The sequence below is a fragment of the Phoenix dactylifera genome, chromosome 14 (genome assembly GCF_051530095.1).
Source record: "Phoenix dactylifera cultivar Ajwa chromosome 14, Ajwa_hap1_PhDact_Kaust_v1.1, whole genome shotgun sequence".
In the NCBI taxonomy this organism is placed as follows: Eukaryota; Viridiplantae; Streptophyta; class Magnoliopsida; order Arecales; family Arecaceae; genus Phoenix; species Phoenix dactylifera.
Genome location: NC_143203.1, coordinates 9765531 through 9785137, shown reverse-complemented (window position 1 = coordinate 9785137; position 19607 = coordinate 9765531). Strand labels below are relative to the sequence as shown.

General features: G+C 39.8%; 1 protein-coding gene across 1 annotated transcript; it reads right to left on the bottom strand.

Moving 5' to 3' along the window:
* Positions 1–6684: 6684 nt before the first annotated feature.
* LOC103720574 (BTB/POZ domain-containing protein At1g30440-like) lies at positions 6685–16869 on the bottom strand. Its single transcript, XM_039122218.3, has 4 exons — positions 15732–16869; positions 11276–11345; positions 7881–9092; positions 6685–7488 (listed from the first exon to the last, which is right to left on the bottom strand). Exons 1-4 carry the CDS (start codon positions 15788–15790, stop codon positions 6943–6945), a joined length of 1887 nt encoding a protein of 628 aa, XP_038978146.2. The 5' UTR covers positions 15791–16869; the 3' UTR covers positions 6685–6942.
* Between the last annotated feature and the right edge of the window lie 2738 nt (positions 16870–19607).

The window sequence follows — 19607 nt, the reverse complement described above, 5'->3', positions numbered from 1 at the left end:
CTCATGCTACAAGATGAAGTGACGGGCCTCAGCTGGCCAGTAGGGAGAAGGCCAGCTGTTGGGCCCCCATTCATGAAGAAGGGGAGGGTGCCACCTCAACCCTCTTCTCTCTTATTATACCGCTTAAGCCTAGGTATTTAAATACCCATTAGACCTCCCACGCTAACCTCTTCTTCCTGAGAAACCCGTGGAGCCTTGAGCTAAAGGAGCTGAACCTCTAGAGCCCTGAGAAGTTGGGAGAAGGGATTGCTGATCACTGCAGCCATCCGGAAATAAGACCTTGTGTTTTTCTACTTTTTTTTGGCTCTCTTCCCCCCCCCCCCCCCCCCTCAAAACTTTAAGTGAAATTACTGGGAGAGAGGAAGAAACAAGGGAAGGCACCGTCGGTCCTCAATGAAATCACCTTTGAGGGCCGGGGAGTCCCTCTGTGGAAGCTTCTCCCCTTTGTTTCAATGGTGAAACAGAGGGAACGAGATTCAGACAAAGAGGAGAAAAGGAAGGAAAAGAAAGGAGAAGAAGAGAGAAAATGGCCAACCGGGTTCCACCCTGAGCCAGGCCCAAGCTCGGTGGTAGACTACGGATCGGCCTGAGCATGACCTAGGGCCCGACCTAGGCCCAGTTGGGCCGAGCCCAACCAGGCCCGCCCCAAGCCCAGTTGTAGAATTGGGCCGAGCCCAACCAGGCCCGGCCCAGGCCAAGTTGTAGAACTGGGTCAAGCCCAACCAGGCCCGACCCAGGTCCAGTGGCCAATCTGGGCCGAGCCCATCTGGGCACCGCAGGCTCAGTGGCGGTTGCCCTAGGGCACCCTGACGCAGCCGCAGGGCTGTCAGGCCCTAGCCGAGTCCCACCTCCCTTCGGTGAGGAGGTGGTGGCGCCACCACAGAAGAAGGAGGAGGAAAAAAAAAAGAAAATAAAGAAAGTAAAAGAGGAAAAGAAGGGAGGATCATAACTGGGTCTCTCGCACCTCCTTCTCGGTCACGGTGGTTCTCCTCCTCCGCCGTGGTCGAATCGGGGTAAGGGAGGTCCCCGGAGACTAAACCTCACTCTAGCATCACTTCGAAGGAGATTTAGCCCCTCCCTCTCCCACTGCTCCCACCTTGGAGAAGGGCACCCCTCGACCGTAGTCACTACAGTGCCTGTGAGCCGAGGAGCGTCGGCCTCCTCATGAGAGCTCCCAAGGGCTCGGCCCCAACTCGGGGACCCTGTTCGACTCCTCCGGCACCACTTCAGAGGAGGTCCAGGGCCCCCTACCCTTTCTCTTATGCTACTTCAAGGTGGGAGCATCTCTTGGCGGAGGCTCACCCCTCGGTGGCACGGCGAGAGCGAGAAGAGGAGGTGGGGGGGAGGAAAGAGAGAGAGGAAGGAGGGGAGAAAGGCTCGGTCGGAGGTGAAAGAAGAAGGAAAAGGGATTAGGGCTTCCGGTGGAGACGAAAGAAGGAGAGAGAGGAGAATGGAGACGAAGAGGCGAGAAGACTCTAGAAGAAAGACCCTTAACGAGTCTGGCTTAACGGGTTGGATTCGGGTTCAGGTCTGAAGCCTGTTAAGCCTAATAAAAAGTAATTGGTTCAGCCAAATCTGACTAAGCCCAAGCCCAATCAAATTGGGCTAAGGCTGGACAAGCCCAAATTGCAGACCAAGTTAAATTTGAATTAAATCAAGCCCGAATTCAATTGGGTCCGAACCCAATTAAGCTGGCTCAGTCCCTTCATGCCTAATTCAATCTGAATCAAGCCCAATTCAACTAATTAGAGACCAAATTGGCCTCAGGCCAACCCTATTCAAGCCCAAATGATTTAAAATAACCCTGGACCAAGGTTAGACCCGATTAGACCTTGGACTGAGCCTAATAACCTAATCAGAAGACCAATTTGATCAGAAAAGCCTCGACCTAATCATGAACCAGGCACAATTTTCTAATTAAAGACCAAATTAGCCTATGTGAACCCAACCCGGTCTTCGAACCGAGCCTAAAGGCTCCATATTTGGATGAATTGGACTCGGGGTAGCTTTGGATTGAACGTAAAAGCCCTATAAACAAGAATTAAAAAGAGAACTTTTAACCTAAGTCCCCAATATGGAAGGGACTCAAGCAAAACCCCTGAATTGGGTCTTAATATATGATTAATTATGGAATTAGGGGATACTTACTAAATAAGTGTCCTTTTTGATATGATAGGTGATCAAAGAATCGATTAACAAGTTTAAAGAGATTTTGAACGAATTAAAGTGTAAGTAATCTGCCCTAATCTTATTATTTTATAGATCATGAATATGCCTTATTTATAGAATTTATAAAGTGTTATTTATTCAATTTAAATTATGTACTACATGAATTATGATGTTATAATTACATTAAAAATAGTATTTGTGGCATAAGCATAAGATTAGTTGTTTAAGATACTATTAATGAGTTTTTCACTCTACCTATGAGTATGATTTGTGAAAAGTACTACCTATGGGCTCTTAGATGCTATAGATGGCCCCTGCTAGTGGGTAAAAATAACTAAGCATATGGGCCCCTGTCAGTGGATAAGAATAACTAGGCATAACGATTTCTGCCGTGGGAGTTAAGTACGGCTGTAACGAAAAATTTGAGAGGGTAGATTTTAAAACCATGGCATACCGGTATACAGTTTTACGATGCATTTCTCAAGAAAAGATATGTTCTTACATGCACCGATTTACTGGCTTAGTATGAATATTTTATTAAGATAAGTTGTTATTGATGTACATGTTAGCTTCTCAAACCCAATTATTAAAAATGTTTAGTATTATATTTGTTTTGGTAAGATTCAATATGTTTAGTGTAGCTCATACCAGTTTATTCATATTTTTTTTCAGATCACCATCAGTGATAGCGGCAAGACACACTTTTTGCATCAGGATTTCATGATTGGGTAAATATACTTTTGTGTACATAAAATGTTATCGAAGCTCTGTACTCTTAACTATCCAGTAAGTTATACTGGAAATGTTATACATATGAAACTTGACTACCCTGTTATTCGTATATGAGGCTTCGTGCTATTGCGAGCGGTAGTCGGCAATAGCCGGCAATAGCGCGGCCATGTCACAGATCCAAGTCTGAGTCATGACATAGTTCTTATTTTTTTCCACTTTATTTTCTTTCTTCTTTATATATTTTAAAGCTTCTTTCTTGGCAATTCGAGGAGTCCGATAGGTCAGACCTCCACGTGATCGTCCTTGTGATAGGAGGCTTGAGGCTAAGCCGACCTCATTGCACCTTGGGGATGATCTTATTGGTGAACCAGCATGAGAAGGTAAAACTCATTCTTAGGAAAGCATATTTGTATGCCTCATTCGAGGCACACCTTCAGTTTCATTTAATTTTAATATTTGTCTTTTTATTAAATTATAAATTTATTATTTTACGTAATTATTGGTGATTTTTAGGAACCATAACACCAATGGGGCTTTGGTACAACAATATAGTTGTTTCATTATGACAATGTCATAATACCTTCACACCATAATATATAAGTTACACATGATAATACGTACGTGTTGTCAGGTCATTATGAGGCATGCACACTTAGCTAGCCCTTAAGGCCTTTATTAAGAGAGCCATAGAGATCTTTATGGGCCTCTCTAATGATTACTTAGACCAAGCCTATAAAAAAGCACTTTAAGGCCTTAGGGTACGTGTTGTCAGGCTATTATGAGACACGGGCACCAGCTAGCCCTTAAGGCCTTTATTAAGAGAGCCATAGAGATCTTTATGGGCCTCTTTAATAATTACTTAGACCGAGCCTATAAAAAAGCACCAGATCTCAAGTCTCTAGTATAATACATCGAACCTAAAATAGGATCTTATGTTGCTACTCTAAGCCCGAGATATAGCCGTCATTCTTTTTTTTCCACTTTATTTTCTTTCTTTATTATATATTTTAAAGCTTCTCTCTAGGCAATTGGAGGAGTCCGATAGGTCAAACCTCCACGTGATCGTCCTCGTGATAGGAGGCTTCAGGCTAAGCCGGCTTTATTAAACCTTGGGGATGATCTTATTGGTGAACCTGCATGAGAAGGTGAAATTCATTCTTAGGAAAGTATATTTGCATGCCTCATTCGAGGCACACCTTTATTTTCATTTATTTTTAATACTTGTCTTATTATTAAATTATAAAATTTTTATTTTACATAATTATCGATGATTTTTAGGAACCACAATACCAACGGGGCTTTGGTACAATAATATGGTTGCTTCATTATGACAATGTCATGGTTTCAAAATACAGAAATAGTCCCTCCGCACATAGGGGAAAGATCTTATATATCTCACCCTCTCCAAACCCTACACTGGCAAGATTTTTGTGCTCTAGAACACCTTTATGTATGTGTTTGGGGAAATTTTGTTATTTATATGATATTTCTATGATGAAAACCACACTTGAATTGGGTAAAACCATAACAAACCATTCTACTTGCACTCAAACTGTCTTGACCTATGTATGTCTCAGTAGTATTTTAATTCTTTAAAATTATAGGATTTAGATGGGAGATTGAGAGGTGAGGTTGTTTGCTAGTTTTTGTTATTCATCATTCTTTTTTATGATGGTTTTCCCCACCTTATAGGGTGTGTTGACTAAGGGTACATTTGGATGATTAGGTTGAAAATCCTATAAAATTTGTGGATTGAGCCAGTATTTATAAATATAGGCCTAGCCTAGCCTAGCCTAGCTTGTAGTCCTATGATCTTGCAGGTTATACCAGCTTAATCCAAGAAGCCTATAGAAATTTCAGCCCAATCATCGAAATGAGCCCTAAATGAATTGGTGAACCTGAGAAATGCAACTATTAACCATGCACATTCCCTATCTCTAAAAATTGCGTTTCTTCTACCATGACAGGGTATCTTCTTCCCTTTGCTCCCTTTCTATCAAAGATTCTTTTTGAGAAGTTTCTATCTTTTGTTCGCTCAGTGAAAGTGATTAGGCTTTGACTAATCTTTTCCTAAAAACTAAATGGAGGTGCTGTTTGAGACAGAGGATCCAAAATTGAGAACCCTCTTCCTGATCATAAATATTTTCTATTTTATTTATGTGATATCATGTTAGTTTGGAAGTATTCTCAATCTCCATCCCTGCATATGGGTTCAGTTTGTGGTAGAGATACATGCATCCATTTATTAGCTACTCCTAACTCAAGCTTTTGATCCTTATAATTGTGTAAACTTAATTCCTACTTTATACATAACCAAAAATATAGATTATATGCAACAACTTGTGGATGAACCAGCATAAATTGCACAAACATTGTTGCAAACGACGCTAGCTTGCACCCACCTACATTGTTTCAATTGCAGTAAAAACACAGTGATATGAGAAAGTAACTTGAGTTGGGTCTCGTAAGGTCCAGATCAGAAATCCATAAGACTAAATAAGGTCAAGGCGAATGGAAGACCAGTAAGAGGGGATTTTGAGGTGTGAGTGTTTTCCTTGCGACATTTTTCTTGACAAGAAGCTTCCTTGCAACTTTTGAAAAGAAAATTCATACAATCTTAGATAGTGAGAATCAGGCCATATATAGTCCAGGATGTTAGGTTTGTAAACAGGGGTGTTGTTTTTATTTTCAGGTCTTACTCCTTGACCAAGGCCCTCCTCTTGCATCTCTCATTTCATATCCTCATGGAAGATGGTGGCTCTTGTCACCTTTTGCTCAAAAAAGATATTTTAATTTCTATTTTAATTTATTATTGAAAATTTTTGATTTGCTAAAGTTTGACATTAAAATGGTTTGAATCTAGATAATACAGAAAAATGTGCTGGGAAGAATAGAGGAAGAGACTTAGCATGTTTAAAACATAATCAAGGATGATAAGTACAGGGATCCGACCCAGACCCGACTCAGATCCGATCCAGATCCGGATTTTTTGGGTTGGAACTGGATTATACATGGATCTGATCCAACCCGAATGACCATTGGGTTAGAAATTTAAACCATGGACTCAACCTAATTCGACCCGATCGTCTATTAGATTGGGTCTAGATCCAACATTAGAACTCGAGCAAGAAACTGGATTGGGTCGGACCAGACCTATTTGCACCCCTAATTGCACCGAGCTTTGTTTTTAATTGGTCAATTTTGTTCCACTTTGCAAATGGCTTACGATATAATCAACTAGTAAAGTGGTTGGTTCAACTATCCTGAATATATATCTGAAACTGCAAGGTTAATGCAGATGTTTAACAAGTCTAGGTTAATAAGCTTGGCCATTTAAAGATAAAAATGGAAAAGGAAAAGAGAGGAGCGACAGGGTTGCCGTCCGCAACAACCATTATTTAAAATATATATATAAAAATCAAATTTCACATGGCATCATAATCATTTTCAAAAGAAATTACATGAAACATCGTACTAAGTAATAAGATTCGCATGTTGACCATCACGAACATTTTATACCAGCCATTATAATTGTTATCCACCCTCATTTATTTGACAAGCTAAAATTTCATCAACCATGCACAAGCCTTTTAGACAGCACCATAGTTCTTCAAATATAGATATTCCTATGTGCAGTGCATCAAATTTAGATATTCTTATGTGCAGGTTAAAAAGAATATCCCAGTACATGAGGCACCCATAATTGTATGATGTAGAAAGGGTTAGATGTACACCTAAATCACAATAAAACAACTTCTCTATTCAGTTTGCTCTCAAATATTCTTATATGCAAATAAGGGATTTCATTTGGTTGGTTAAATTAAAATGCCTCGACATTGTAACAATCACCCAAAACAACCAAGAGCACTAACATAAACAACGTGTTTCTTGTTTGCAGCTGCTCCTACTTCTAACTGAACAAAGTTGCAGGACTTCAAAAAGAAGATCAGGAAAGGAAACATATCAATTATAAATTATCAACAATACCAAAAAATATCCAGAAAACTAAATCCAAAACCATGGGACACTAACGGAGGCGGCTCATTCATCTAAAGATAATTGCTTCGTGTGCTTCGTAACCTTTGGTTGCGATTTATCAACCTTCTCAACTGTATTTTTCTCATTGCTTATGGAACCTTCTTGGGCACTACGCATCTGGGATTTGCTATCGAGCCCAAACTTCCTCCGGAAGGTGCTCCAACCTTTCCTTCCCAGGGCCAGCTTCTCAATCTCCTCCCTCATGCTTGAGCACTCCTTTTCAAGCTCAGACACTCTCATCCTCATACTGTCCATGCCCACCTTCAAGACTTGGTTCTCCCTAACAGCTGATGCCCACCCACCACCCTCACCCGAGAGTGGAAGGCCACTCCCCAAAGGCCTTGAACCATCAAGGTTGTCCGACACAAGGAGGCATCCAGCGATAGAAGTCCTCAGCCGAAGCTGCTCAAAGAAGAGAACTTGGACCACAGCTCGAAGTGGAAGCCTCTCATTCTGGGCTGCATGAGTGCAAGCCTCAAGGGAGAGCTTTTGGCAGTCCATCAGCCGACATAGCTCTTCCCTTTCAGACTCTGTAAGCCATGGGTGTGCCTGTATACCAAAAGATAGACTTCAGAAACATCAATGAGCTTGTATTAACATGCCTGCATGAAAGAGCATGCAGTCACTGTTCAACAATGACATTTATCAGGAAATATCTCTTGTCAAACACCCCGGTAGAAGCAATCTGTCATAAGCAATTCCAGAGGGCTGATTGGGAGTTTTGTTCACTGCTGCTTTGAACACAAGTTTAAAGAGGGTAACCAAGTCATTGATTAATTAGATAATCTAGGAAAGCAGGTACTTGGTTTGTATACCTGAAAGCAAACTAATAATGGATTTCGAGCCGATCTTAAGATTTTTTGGGGCATATTTTATGGCTGTTTATGGGGCCTTCTGATAGAAGAAATGTTGTCAACAATATATGATTCGAATAAAATTACCTTCAAGTATATGTCGATGGCACGATACAGTCCATCATCCAAGGGTCGGGCAAATTCTGGTATAGCAGCTGCCAGTGAATGAAACTTGGGCAGCTTCAGGTTAACATCCGGTGCAACCTCTGCCAGATACCCATCAATCAGCTTGGCTACCATAGTAATTGGTGTCAAAGATGGGGATCCCAACAGCTGCTCATCATCAGCTAAACCAGGGGAGACTCCACCAGTCATCTGATCCATAGCCAAGAAGTGTTCAAGAATTCTGTGAATGCAATCCACATTATAGAGTGTTTCCATCGAGTTATAGAAGTTAGGTATCAATAAATCTTCCAAAGTGGCCTGGTCTAGTTGCATTCCTATCCTTCTCTCCAAGTTCAACAGGCAGCATGGGCTGGCCTGCAGAATCATTGCTGTGCGAAGAAGACCAAACAAAAGCTTAGTTGATGTCACACCCTTCTGCAAAGGCAACAGCCTATCAAGCTCTTCAATAAGATGCTTCTGTTCCTCTTCAGATGGTGCAGCTTTGGGTTCTATACGAATTCCAGCTTTGCTGATACTCTGACGCCTATTAAGCCCTGGCAAACGGCTTTTTGCATAGAAAGTAAGTGAGCCTGCAACAATCTCTTCTCTGATCCCTCGAGATTCCATTACTGAGATCAACCTCTTATACATTGGAAGACTTAAGGATGATACATCCTCATACCACCAATCTGAACTACTATTTCTCAGCCTGGCTCCTGTGCTTATTCCATTCCACAGGACACTTCCTCCAGGACTTTGCATAGGACCATGCTCCCTCATTGGCCAGCCGAGCAAATTAGGGTCAGTACATGCTTTTATAGCTAAGCAATCAATGCATCTCTTCACAATGTGCAGGTCTTCAGCTTGAGGGAGAACATCATCGCAAGTCTGGAGTGCCTTGACTGAGTCCTTCCAGCTACGTAGGACTACTTGGTTAAGGAAGGTTTCAGTCTGAGCAATCAAGTTGCCCTCAGCAATTTCTTCAGTCATCTGAAGGTGCTCTGCAGCACAACGTACATAGACAACATTTGATGCAGTCAGTTCCAACTTCACACCATAGCAGAACTTAGCAACAAGTTCAAATGTTTTTGCTCCACCAGGAACATCAGGTAGCTTGATGATACATCCTTCTTCCTCATCAGATTTCTCACCAATTAATTTTTCCAAAAGACCACTCCTGGATAACAGTGGAAACTGCAACAAAAAATCAAAGACACAGATGAATCAGCAATCAGAACAGCATAAGTGATGAGAAGGGTGAAGACATAAAGAAATCGAAAATCAGAGTGCATAACTGAAAAGCAGGGTGAACAGGAAGTAATAAATAATTCTCCACATGTCAAATGTTAAGAGGATGAAGGTTCAGTCTCTCACAAAAGTTAATATTCCGGAATCAGGAGACAAGTTCCTACAGCTGCAGCTATATTCCAACAAAAAATAGCAACTAAGTAAACAATTTAAGCTAGGAAAAAATAGCCTCGTCACGACAAATACCTCCAATTTTAAAATCACAAAAACAAGCTGGTACATTTTAATTAATTTAACCTCATATGCATTTTTAAATAACTTGCTGTTATTTCCCGGAAAATTTTAACCAAATAAAAATCCATAGCCCTATAACAAACCCACCATTCTTGCATGGAAACCATTCTCCTCCAATTCCTACACTGCCACCAAGGGACAATCAACTTTCTATTCCTCTCCTTCAATAGCGTAGCATTAGTGAAGCAAGGATTTCACATCCATCACCCTACAAGTCAGCAGCAAGAATTTTTCTTTTCAATCATCACAACATCAAAGCATGGGGGGTTATAGAACTTGGCCAGAGGAAGGCCATCAGGTTTCACCATCTCTAAGAATAAGGATATCAAGCTCACCATCAGTTAAGGTGATGACTTCCATACTAAGGACATCAACATCATTGACCTGATCAATTAACTTCCATAATGATGATAGCAAATTTGAAGGAATGATTTTGGAGGAGGATGAGGATGGGATGGTGAGGTCAATGCTGGTGATTGAGGGATTAAGAAACATGGATGGTGAAGACAGTGCTATGGTGATGGTAGGATGGGTGGAGGCAAGAGATGACGCAAAGAGCACAAAAGTGATGTGGTACCATGGCTAGTGGTGGTAGTTGAGGAGATTACATTGGGGGACATTGGTAGTGAAAATAGGGGCAGCGAAGATGGCAGGACTAGTGGAGGTAGAAGATGATGCAAAGACCACAACGGTGGTAGGGGTTATAGAGGTGCAGGTTCTCAGTGGGGTAGACACCACTGATGTATGGGCCGTGGCTAATGGTTTTGGTTCATGGGTGTTTGATGGGGGCAGGTGTGGGCAACCCATGTTTTGGGTTGCCAGAAGTGTCCATAATTTTGAAACTGTGGAAATGACACAATATGGCAAAAACTCCATTTTGAAATGTCCTACTTACATCAATAGCAATTAACAACTTTTGACACTTTTGGAGTGCCATGTAAAGGACTCTTTATTTCAAGTATGATATATGTATGTATTGTGGGGGATGCAATCGAACATTTAGTGTGGGATCAATAGTTAATTAATGTATGTATGTATGTACATAAGCACATAAGAATGTATGTAAGTATTCAAAGTTAGTGGCAGTTACAGTTGAAATTTTAGATGGGGATCAATATGGTGGGTTGACCAAACACAACAAACACAAGGATCATGAAGGAGGGTGATATCTAGATAGATTCAGTATGGAAAACAATAGGATGAAGATAAATAAAGTGACAGATGGTATATTATGTTGGACAAGCACAACTCATTAATGGCTGCAAATTAAGAAGTAATTGTCACTCATACTTTGAGAAGCAAACCAATCTCTAAAGACAGTGACATGTTTCTTGTAAGAACTAATTGCTTTCACAAGACTATATTCTCATTATCGCAATTATATTTTTTCAATAGAAAATAGAAACTACTAGCAACATGCATATAAGTTTATATTGCATAAATTTTTTAGTAGTTAGAAAAGCAAAAAATTTTATACATAGATTTAAGATACATCTTACCTATCAAGAACCAAGCTTTCTTTACCCGGTATTATCATCAATATTATTTAAAAATCACCTTTAAGCATACTCAAGAATTAGAAAATGGCATTAACATAGTAATGTTCAATCAAATTATCACTTCACTTTTTATGAGAATTGATGAATATTTATTGACAACATAAGAGGTTTAACAAGAGTACGCATGTTTCACTGCAGTGCTATTTGGGGCTTAATTGATGATTAACAACCTCAACAATAAGCACTGATAGCACCAGAAAGATCAACACTGACATCTGTTAAAAGATGATACAACTATAAGCACAAAAAGTTCAAGCTCATGTTGAAAACTTTTACCTTATGAAGATGAAAAGAGATCCCCCCAACTTCTATAGTAACATCGCTGGGAAGACCAGTTGTGCAGAACCTTCAAAATGAAACCAAAAAAGAAACATCAGAAACAATTACAGATTATGGGCTTGTTTGGCATCACTTTCATTTCTTGTTCTCTATTTTCAAAAATAAAATTACGGAGATCAAGAAAAAAACATCTTTGATGCTCTTGTTTTTATTTTCTATTTTAAAAGTCATTTTCATGGTTTCCAGAAAAAAAGAAAGTAAGAAATCCTAACTTTCAATATTTTCAAAAACAACAAACTCATTTTTTTACCATCACCATGAACACCTCCTCCATCACCACTATTGCCACTTCCGCAACTACCATTGGTACCATTGTTGCTGCCACCATAGACCATACTACTACCAACATCTTTGTCTCCATCATATTGTCAGTACCTCCACTATCACCACAACCATCACCACCTCTACCATATCACCACTACCATCATTGTTGCCTCTGTCACATTATTGGTCCTCCATCACCCCCATCATCGCCGCTGCTTCCGCTACGACACCACCATCACTGCCGCCCCTACTACACCACGACCTCTGCCATACCACTACCACCCTGCCAACAACACCATCGCCACCTCCATAGCCTTCGTTGTTACTACCACCACCTTAGCCACCATCACCATGTTTGTTTTTCAAAATAATTAACTATATGAAACATGTTTAGATTTAAAACAAGAAAAGAAGAAAATAGAAACAAATTTTCTATTTTTCTGCTTTCAAAAATAGAAAAAATGAAACTAATGCCAAAACAGCAGCACCTATGCATGTGCATAAAGTAGGGCATTTAGTATTCCATCCAAATCCTATTTTCCAGAAAATTTATATCACAATCATCATATCAGGCATATTTTCTCTTGAGAAGCGAGGTATGAAGTTCTAGCAATAATGTATCCTTAACTAGCTAGTCACATGTCACCCAAAGTGGGATGGCTTTATGGATCAAGTTATGACCCATTAAAGTTCAAGAACTTTCACTAACGGTTCTCAGTCTGTGTCAACTCTCTCTGGATTGGCACCAGATTTCTGGCCCATGCCACCATCATCCATTGGCAACACTGTTACTATAACAGAATCAGAAGATCAGTTCCCATGCAATGTGAGATCTGGAGTTTTGCCTAGATTCTAATAGGGTGACCCTAATATGACAGATTTCTTCAGCATAAATTCCCCTCACTCTTTTTGGGTTTTCAATGCAAATCGCAAACAGAAGATTGCAGCAGCACTTAGTCAAAATCTACCTTCAGAGCTCAAAGGCCCATACTTCTGATTGCACCTGCTCATGTCACGTTCACAGAGTATTTTCGGATAAAGAACGAAGACAATAAGTGAACAATCAACTATTGAAATTGAGGCCACAGTTCATGTTCATCTGGGCCTTGATTTCAGAAACATACCCTGTCAGGGACTAACCATTATGCAAACTTCCAATTACATACTGCCTTCAAATCTCTTTTTAAATCTGGTAAAGACCTAGATGATGGTAACACACTCTAATGACATTAACTCCTATTTACATTTATGAAAGCAGATAAGTGAAACTATATAAGAAAATAAGATAGTCATCGTCTACTTCACAGTGCTCACTATCTTGCAAGCCTCATCTCGAAAAAAAAAGGAAAAGAAAACTTATATGAATAATTTCACGATTATTGTTCACTTTCTCTTCTGCTTTGTTTGGTTATCCCTCATCTTAGAAAAGATGATATGTATAACTTCCACTGATGCAACTATCATTCACTTCTCTGCCACTTTGTTTGGTCTTCCCATAATGAAGGTGGTTCTCCCTCTTGACCTACAAACTAGGTAGTTCTCAGTTTCACTCTAATGCCATTAAGTAGAAATTTCTAAATGCTTCCCTTTGCTTCCTCCTTTCTGTTCCAATAGTTTTCACATGTGGGCCATCTTTAATGTGAAATTCAAAAAACAGGGATCCTACCAGGATTCCAGTTATGTATGTGATGTTTTTGTCTGTTTCAAGATAAAACTGTGGGCAAACCGATAATCCAATACACCAAAACAAAATATGGCGATAAGATGTATAAAGCTCAGTTGACTCTATACAAGATCGCAACTTAGTATCAAGATGATGGCTTTGATGATTTATTCACCATGCTTTGCACAACCTGCAACAGTGAGATTTCTTTTTTGCTCCTTTCTCCATAATGGCAATTGGGCGGAAAGAAAACATGCAGCTAGAGTAAAGAACTATTTCTCACATTATGGATGAAGTTAGGGAAAAAAAAACTGGATACATTGTTTTCCTTGTCAGCCTAAAAGTAGATGGTAAAGTTGCATTCTCAAGGTCTAGGATAAGTTTGGACAAAGACAATTCTAATACACCAAACAAATTGTGACAACATGCAATAATTATGGTAAACAATTATCAAGTATGGGACGTGAAAAAAGGAATGAGGATGTAAGTGCAAAACAAACCTTGCTGCCCAAGATGTGCAACAAGAAGAATTATTAAAGATGGTTGTAACAGTTCTGTTAAAATTCTCCATAGGAGGTTATTGTAGTTTAATATCATAGACAAATTGTCTCTAGAGCCTAATCAATAAAATTTCTCATACTAGCTCGCTAGAGTTTCTTGAGCTGGGAACATATCGTAAAGATGAAAATAATAGGAGGTTTTCAAGATGTCTGACACATGGCATTGTGAGGCAGTACCTTCCACAACATTATGTTAGTTCTAGGAATCCATGATTCGATATGCGGCAGATTTTGGAGTTTTTTGTATTGGTACATTAATACGGAAAGACTGACAAGGTTACAGCAATTGGTATTATATACAAAACTCGAGTTAATAGTTGGCTATATAGAGTTTCATTCTAGAAGATATAGAGTTTATACACAATTAAGAAGCAGGAAGAGAAAAAGCATGCTTGCCTCAGAAGATGGTGGAATAAAAATAGTACCCTAAAAATCAAATAATCCAACAATAGAAGTTGTAAACGGCAAAGAAAACCGCATGCCCAAACGATCAATACCTGTTCAAAATGCTATGCAAAGAAACATGTGTGTTCCATAGAAATCTTTAACCAGATAACATGCCCTGCAAAGTTGACCTAGATTTGGATCCTAATTCTCTGATGTTTCTCTCAAATATTAAGGAGAGGAAGGAGAAACTGAATAAGGTCCAAAAGCAGCCTAAGATATCTTTAAAGAAACAAGAGGAAGGAAATCTCAAATGCATATACCCTATCTTTCACAGACCTCGGATGACTAATCTCTTTTTTCATTTCTCAGAAGGTTATCTAAGGTGATGGTCTTCTCAATCAATAAGTCAAGTGAACAATCTAAAATAAATAAATAAATAAATAAAACATAAAGTCCTTTATCAAGAAACAGGTAAAAAGAACTTTAAGGATGACTTAACATTACATCTCACATCCAGAGTCATTCAATCTTCCTCTAGAACAAAGCTGGCAACTTGATAAGAAAAAAATCTTCAAGCTTCAATTTCTAACTCTTGAATGCGAATTCAAGTTCCTTACCCTAGCATTCGACCCAGACCACAATGATTTGTCCTATATCAGAACTGTATTTTACCATTGGATTCTTTGGCAAAGCAGCAGTAGACATACCAAGAATGCACAAGGCTCATAAGGGGTTGCAGATGCATGTACTGAATTTATGGCCATCATCCCTAAATTCAAGCATTTTTCTATCAAATAATGCTTGTTCTTTTGAAGGATAGCTTTTCTTCTAAGATTTATGAGACTTCATCAAGTAATATAATGTATGGTGGTCTAAAGTTACTTTTGAAAGAAATACAATCATGTCAATCCACAAACTTGTAATATTAGCCACTTGAAACTTACTTCTGGCATAAACATTTTCACATTACGACATCAAGCAAAACAACCTGTGAAATCTACAAATTCCATAGGGATTTTGATTCCCTAACAATGGCAGAAGTTGGTTTGGCTAGAAAAATTTGTACACATATCAAATGATAGTAAGATGTACCATTGATGCTTCTTTTAGATTTTACAGAATAATGCACAAAATTCAAAGACGAAAATCCTTTCAGTACTTTAATAGGGTCTAAGAGTTTACAATTCAATACAAAATCATAATATTAACAAAATGCTTAAAAATATAAAGATCAAGAGGTTCACTGATCCCTCATAACACAAATGCATATTATAACAATTTTTTTGGTTCTCATATTACAACAAATAGATTCCTTCAAAAACTCTAATTAAATGTGTCTAATGATATTTTAGGCCTTGACCAACTGATAGAGTATAACATCCTGTCCAGATGTATGCAGAACCGAGTTAGTTGTAGAAAGAACAGAGTTGGTCAAGGGCCCGTTCCGTATATAAATCAACAAATTTTCATGAAAACAATACAACCACATAAACTGCCAGATGAAGAGAACTCAGCATACCAGGCTTGCCCTTGACGTCGGAATGCATCGGCTTTTGCTCCCAGCTTCATACAGGCCATCTTGAACAGTCCCAAGAAGGAAAATGTAACTCAGAGGACAGCTGAGTGACCTCTAAATTCTCATAAAGCCTTCAACTGTAGAGGGATCCCAGTAAAATGTGAAGTCAAGACCACACAATCCTTATCAACTTAAAGAGGTTGCTGCAGTTTGATCAAAGAAAGGTTGCTATATTTAGAGCAAAAGCTCTCTCAAAATCACCAAGGCGAGATACAGAACATCAAAACAAACAGCACCCTACAACTTAATTCCTTAAGCTTCCAAAATTTGATTCAAACCAAAAATTCATGATAAATCCTGAAACTTCATCCCCCCAACGCCGCTAAATGTCAAAAGCCAGCTGAAAAATCAGCCAAATAACCTGAAAAAGCCACACAAAGTTGCACATCTAGAAGCCACCACAGAGACAAATATCCAGAGAAAAATCCACCAAGAACCTCCCTAAACCCTAAATCTACGACAGCTCCCGGATATCAGAAACCACCAATAAATTCCAAAAAAGAAGATGAATAACTAGTCAACACCTTGCGGCCAAGATGCTATCTTCGCCACAAAATCTAAAACAACAAAGATACCCGGAACAAAAACTCCAACCAAGTTCCAGGCTTTAAGCTAGTATCTGCTCGGAGCAATTAAAAACCCACCCGCTATCTCTCTCCCACCCACGAAATGAAGTAGGAATCAGAAGAGATGGAACGGAGGACTCTCCGAACAAAGCTCTCAGGCCAAGATGCTGCCTTTGCCACACAATCCAACAAAACAAAGGTCCCAGGAACAAAATCTCTGATCAAGTTCAGAACTCCGGCCAGTAGCCCTCTATAAACGTTTTTTTTATAAAAAAAACACCGGAATCTCTCTCCAGCCCAAGAAACGAAGTAGGAACCGAAGAATAGAAGGGGGAAGGCCCTCCCAAGTGCAGTTTCCGTTCTGTTTTATTCTCCGGTCCTTTCCTCAACACTGTTTTATGGATGGCAGGCTTTGACGGGGGAAAGGAGACCATGCCACCCAAACCTCCTGTGGCGAAAAAGGACAAAGGGAAAAGTTGAAGTGCCCTAGAAGTAACCCTTCTCTATAATTAAAATATACACACCGGAGCAGGGATAGAATAGTATTTAAGTGGGGTCATTGGCGTTTCCAGGCCGCCATATCCGGGGGGCAAGTTTTATGCCCGCTACCCGCACGATTGCAATTAATAATGAGACGTTATAATGCAAACAAATTAAGAAGTTGTTTGATTCTTTTTAATAGCACCGAAACTCTCCGCCAACTGAACAAGGTTGTCACTAAGGCTCCACAAACTCGTACTTGATTCACACCATATTCAGACCCATTCCACGCTTGTGCAGTAAAATCTGATACGCAATAATAGATCCATGTAATATTCTGAATCCAGATCTAGTTTATTAGAATTTCATGATATTATCTTTGAGAACCACCTGTCCTAAACTTTGAATAGCAGCACGGCGATGCTAAAGAACTCGGCGATCAGTTGCTCAGGCCGAGCTCAGTAGAGATCTATGGCGGACAACCATTGCTGAGATTTTGGTTCAATGTCACGCTCTGATCTAAAATAATACAAACGAAGAAGTCCTCTTGTCGGATTGTGTCCGGCATAAGACCCTCCAATGTCTAGACGAGAACAACGCTCAAGAAACAAAAGAAGGTCCCCCCAAAGAGATGGTTGTATAGGCGAAAGAAATGCCTACCGCCCTAAAATTCGGGCACGTGGGTCGGTTAAGAATTGTCGGCCTCTACACGCCCGCATATCAGACGCAAATGTCTCGCACGTAGATCACGTCTCGCACGCGAATCACATCTTGCCTATTAGGTCGGCAGGATTTTAGCAATCACCTGGAATCTCAACTAGGGTGTCGCCAGCTATGGAGAGCTTTCGAGGTTTGGACTTGGTCGTGCGCTTTTGGGCGTGCTAGCTGGCGGCTCCTGACTAATTGTGAGATGGCGTCTTGGTAAATTATGATTGGACGATCCTTCTAGTGAGTTATGGTTGGCTCTGATGCACATCACTTGCCCCGCTTTCGCAAACGAGACAAGCTTGCTGACTCAGGCTGCGGAAGTAGCTTTTCTAGAAAGGACGCCTTGACAAATATTGCCGAGGAGGATACACAGTGCCTTTTCATAGGGAAAACGAAGATTTTATCCCGCATTTATATATAGCCACATTATCCTTTCCGAAGCGTCATAATCTCGAGTGAGACACCTGCGGGCTAAATGGCCATTTGGAGTATGGCAGCAATTCGAAGGGTCATTCTAGGTCGAACATCTGAGGGGCTTTTGGCCGAGATTTGGTGAAACATCACATCATAATGGGTTGCCCAAATCCTCTATAAATAAGAAAGGCAACGGCCCTAGCTCATTCACCTTGTTCCCCAAACTCTAGAGCCTAGAGAGAGGAAGAGTGCAAGCATAGGGCATTCCTTCCATGCTTCCGCTTCGAGGTTCTTCGTCCTTATTCTTGGCTGAAGTCTTATTTTTGTCCCCCGGTGGGTTGTTTTGCATTCTCTTTTTCTTTTATTTTTGCCTTCTTCTATCCTTTGCATTGTCTATGGATCCACCCATCAAAGGTTGGTCTTTCGACGATAAAGTGTAGGTCAGAATTCTCTCGAGCAGATCTCCGTGACCTTAGGAGGAACTTTTCCAGAGATATCCTCTATTGCCCAACTATACAGCCCAAAAGGAGGGGTGAATTGAATTTTTCAAACACTTTATCTAATAATACAATAGAATAAGTGCTTGATAGAAGAATATAAACTTTAGCAGCAAACTAATAAGTAAATAAGCAGAAGATAAAAGCAAACAGATCAAGCAATGCAAACATATTGAGAAGGCATCCATAAACCTTAGAAGTTGGTGGCTTGAGATGGCGTTGACCAACTAGTCAATCTTTGGTAGAGAAAAGCTATCCTTTAGGCAGACTTTATTGAGATCGGTGAAGTCAATTCACATTTTCTATTTTTCATTCGAATTTTGACCAACACAATATTAGCTATACAGTCGAGGTAGTTCACCTCTCCGATGAAACTTATGTAGCGAAAGTAGTGAGTAGGTCCACACTCAACTTATGGATAATGACCTTCGGGTCTATGCCTAGCATGTCATTGGCTGACCAAGTAAAGATATCAGTATTCGCATGGAGGAAACCTAAAAGCTAGGCTCCGACAGTGTCATCGACATGGGCTCCTGATAAGTGCTAAATAATTTATAACTTAGTTATCTTTCCATAGCACTTATCAATGTTCTTAAACTGATAAATACGTATTTTACCATGAAATTAAATAATCATTGAAATAAATTTAAAATATGGTAAGAAGTAAATAATTCTTTGCTTAAACTAGACTCTGAACTTGTCTCTCTCTTGGTTGCAATCTTTCATGAAAACTACAGAAAAATATATAAGGAGGAGATTGTGTAGACCCGGTTTGGTAACCTGATGGAGTTGTAATCAAGCTAAGGTTATAATTAAATGGGTTTTGGTCCTGATTAGATTGAAAGTTATAATTAATTATTTTTGTATGAGGAAAAGGTTTGATTAACCCTTTTTATTAAGTCACGGTCTTGTTTTTAGTCTTGTTCATTTTATCTGGTCGAGTTCGGTCTGAAGCAGTTTAACAAGAATTAGATTTAAATGACATTGGGCTTGAGGACAAGTCAACGATCATGACCCACCTCAAATCCAAAGCCAATTCCCAACCAATCCCATTCCTTTCCCGCGACCACTATCCAAGCCAATCCAAGCTTCCCAGGTGAATCCTCATGCAATCCATCATCCCCCATGTCCAGCAAATCTCCCAAGCTCAAATC

Excerpts from the sequence above, each read along its gene's own strand:
- LOC103720574 (XM_039122218.3), bottom strand. The coding sequence starts at position 15,790 with ATGGCCTGTATGAAGCTGGGAGCAAAAGCCGATGCATTCCGACGTCAA. Across the intron at positions 11,346-15,731 it reads CGACGTCAAGGGCAAGCCTG|GTTCTGCACAACTGGTCTTC; the intron begins GTATGCTGAGTT and ends TTCATTTTGAAG. Across the intron at positions 7,489-7,880 it reads CCATCGACATATACTTGAAG|GCACACCCATGGCTTACAGA; the intron begins GTAATTTTATTC and ends TTTGGTATACAG.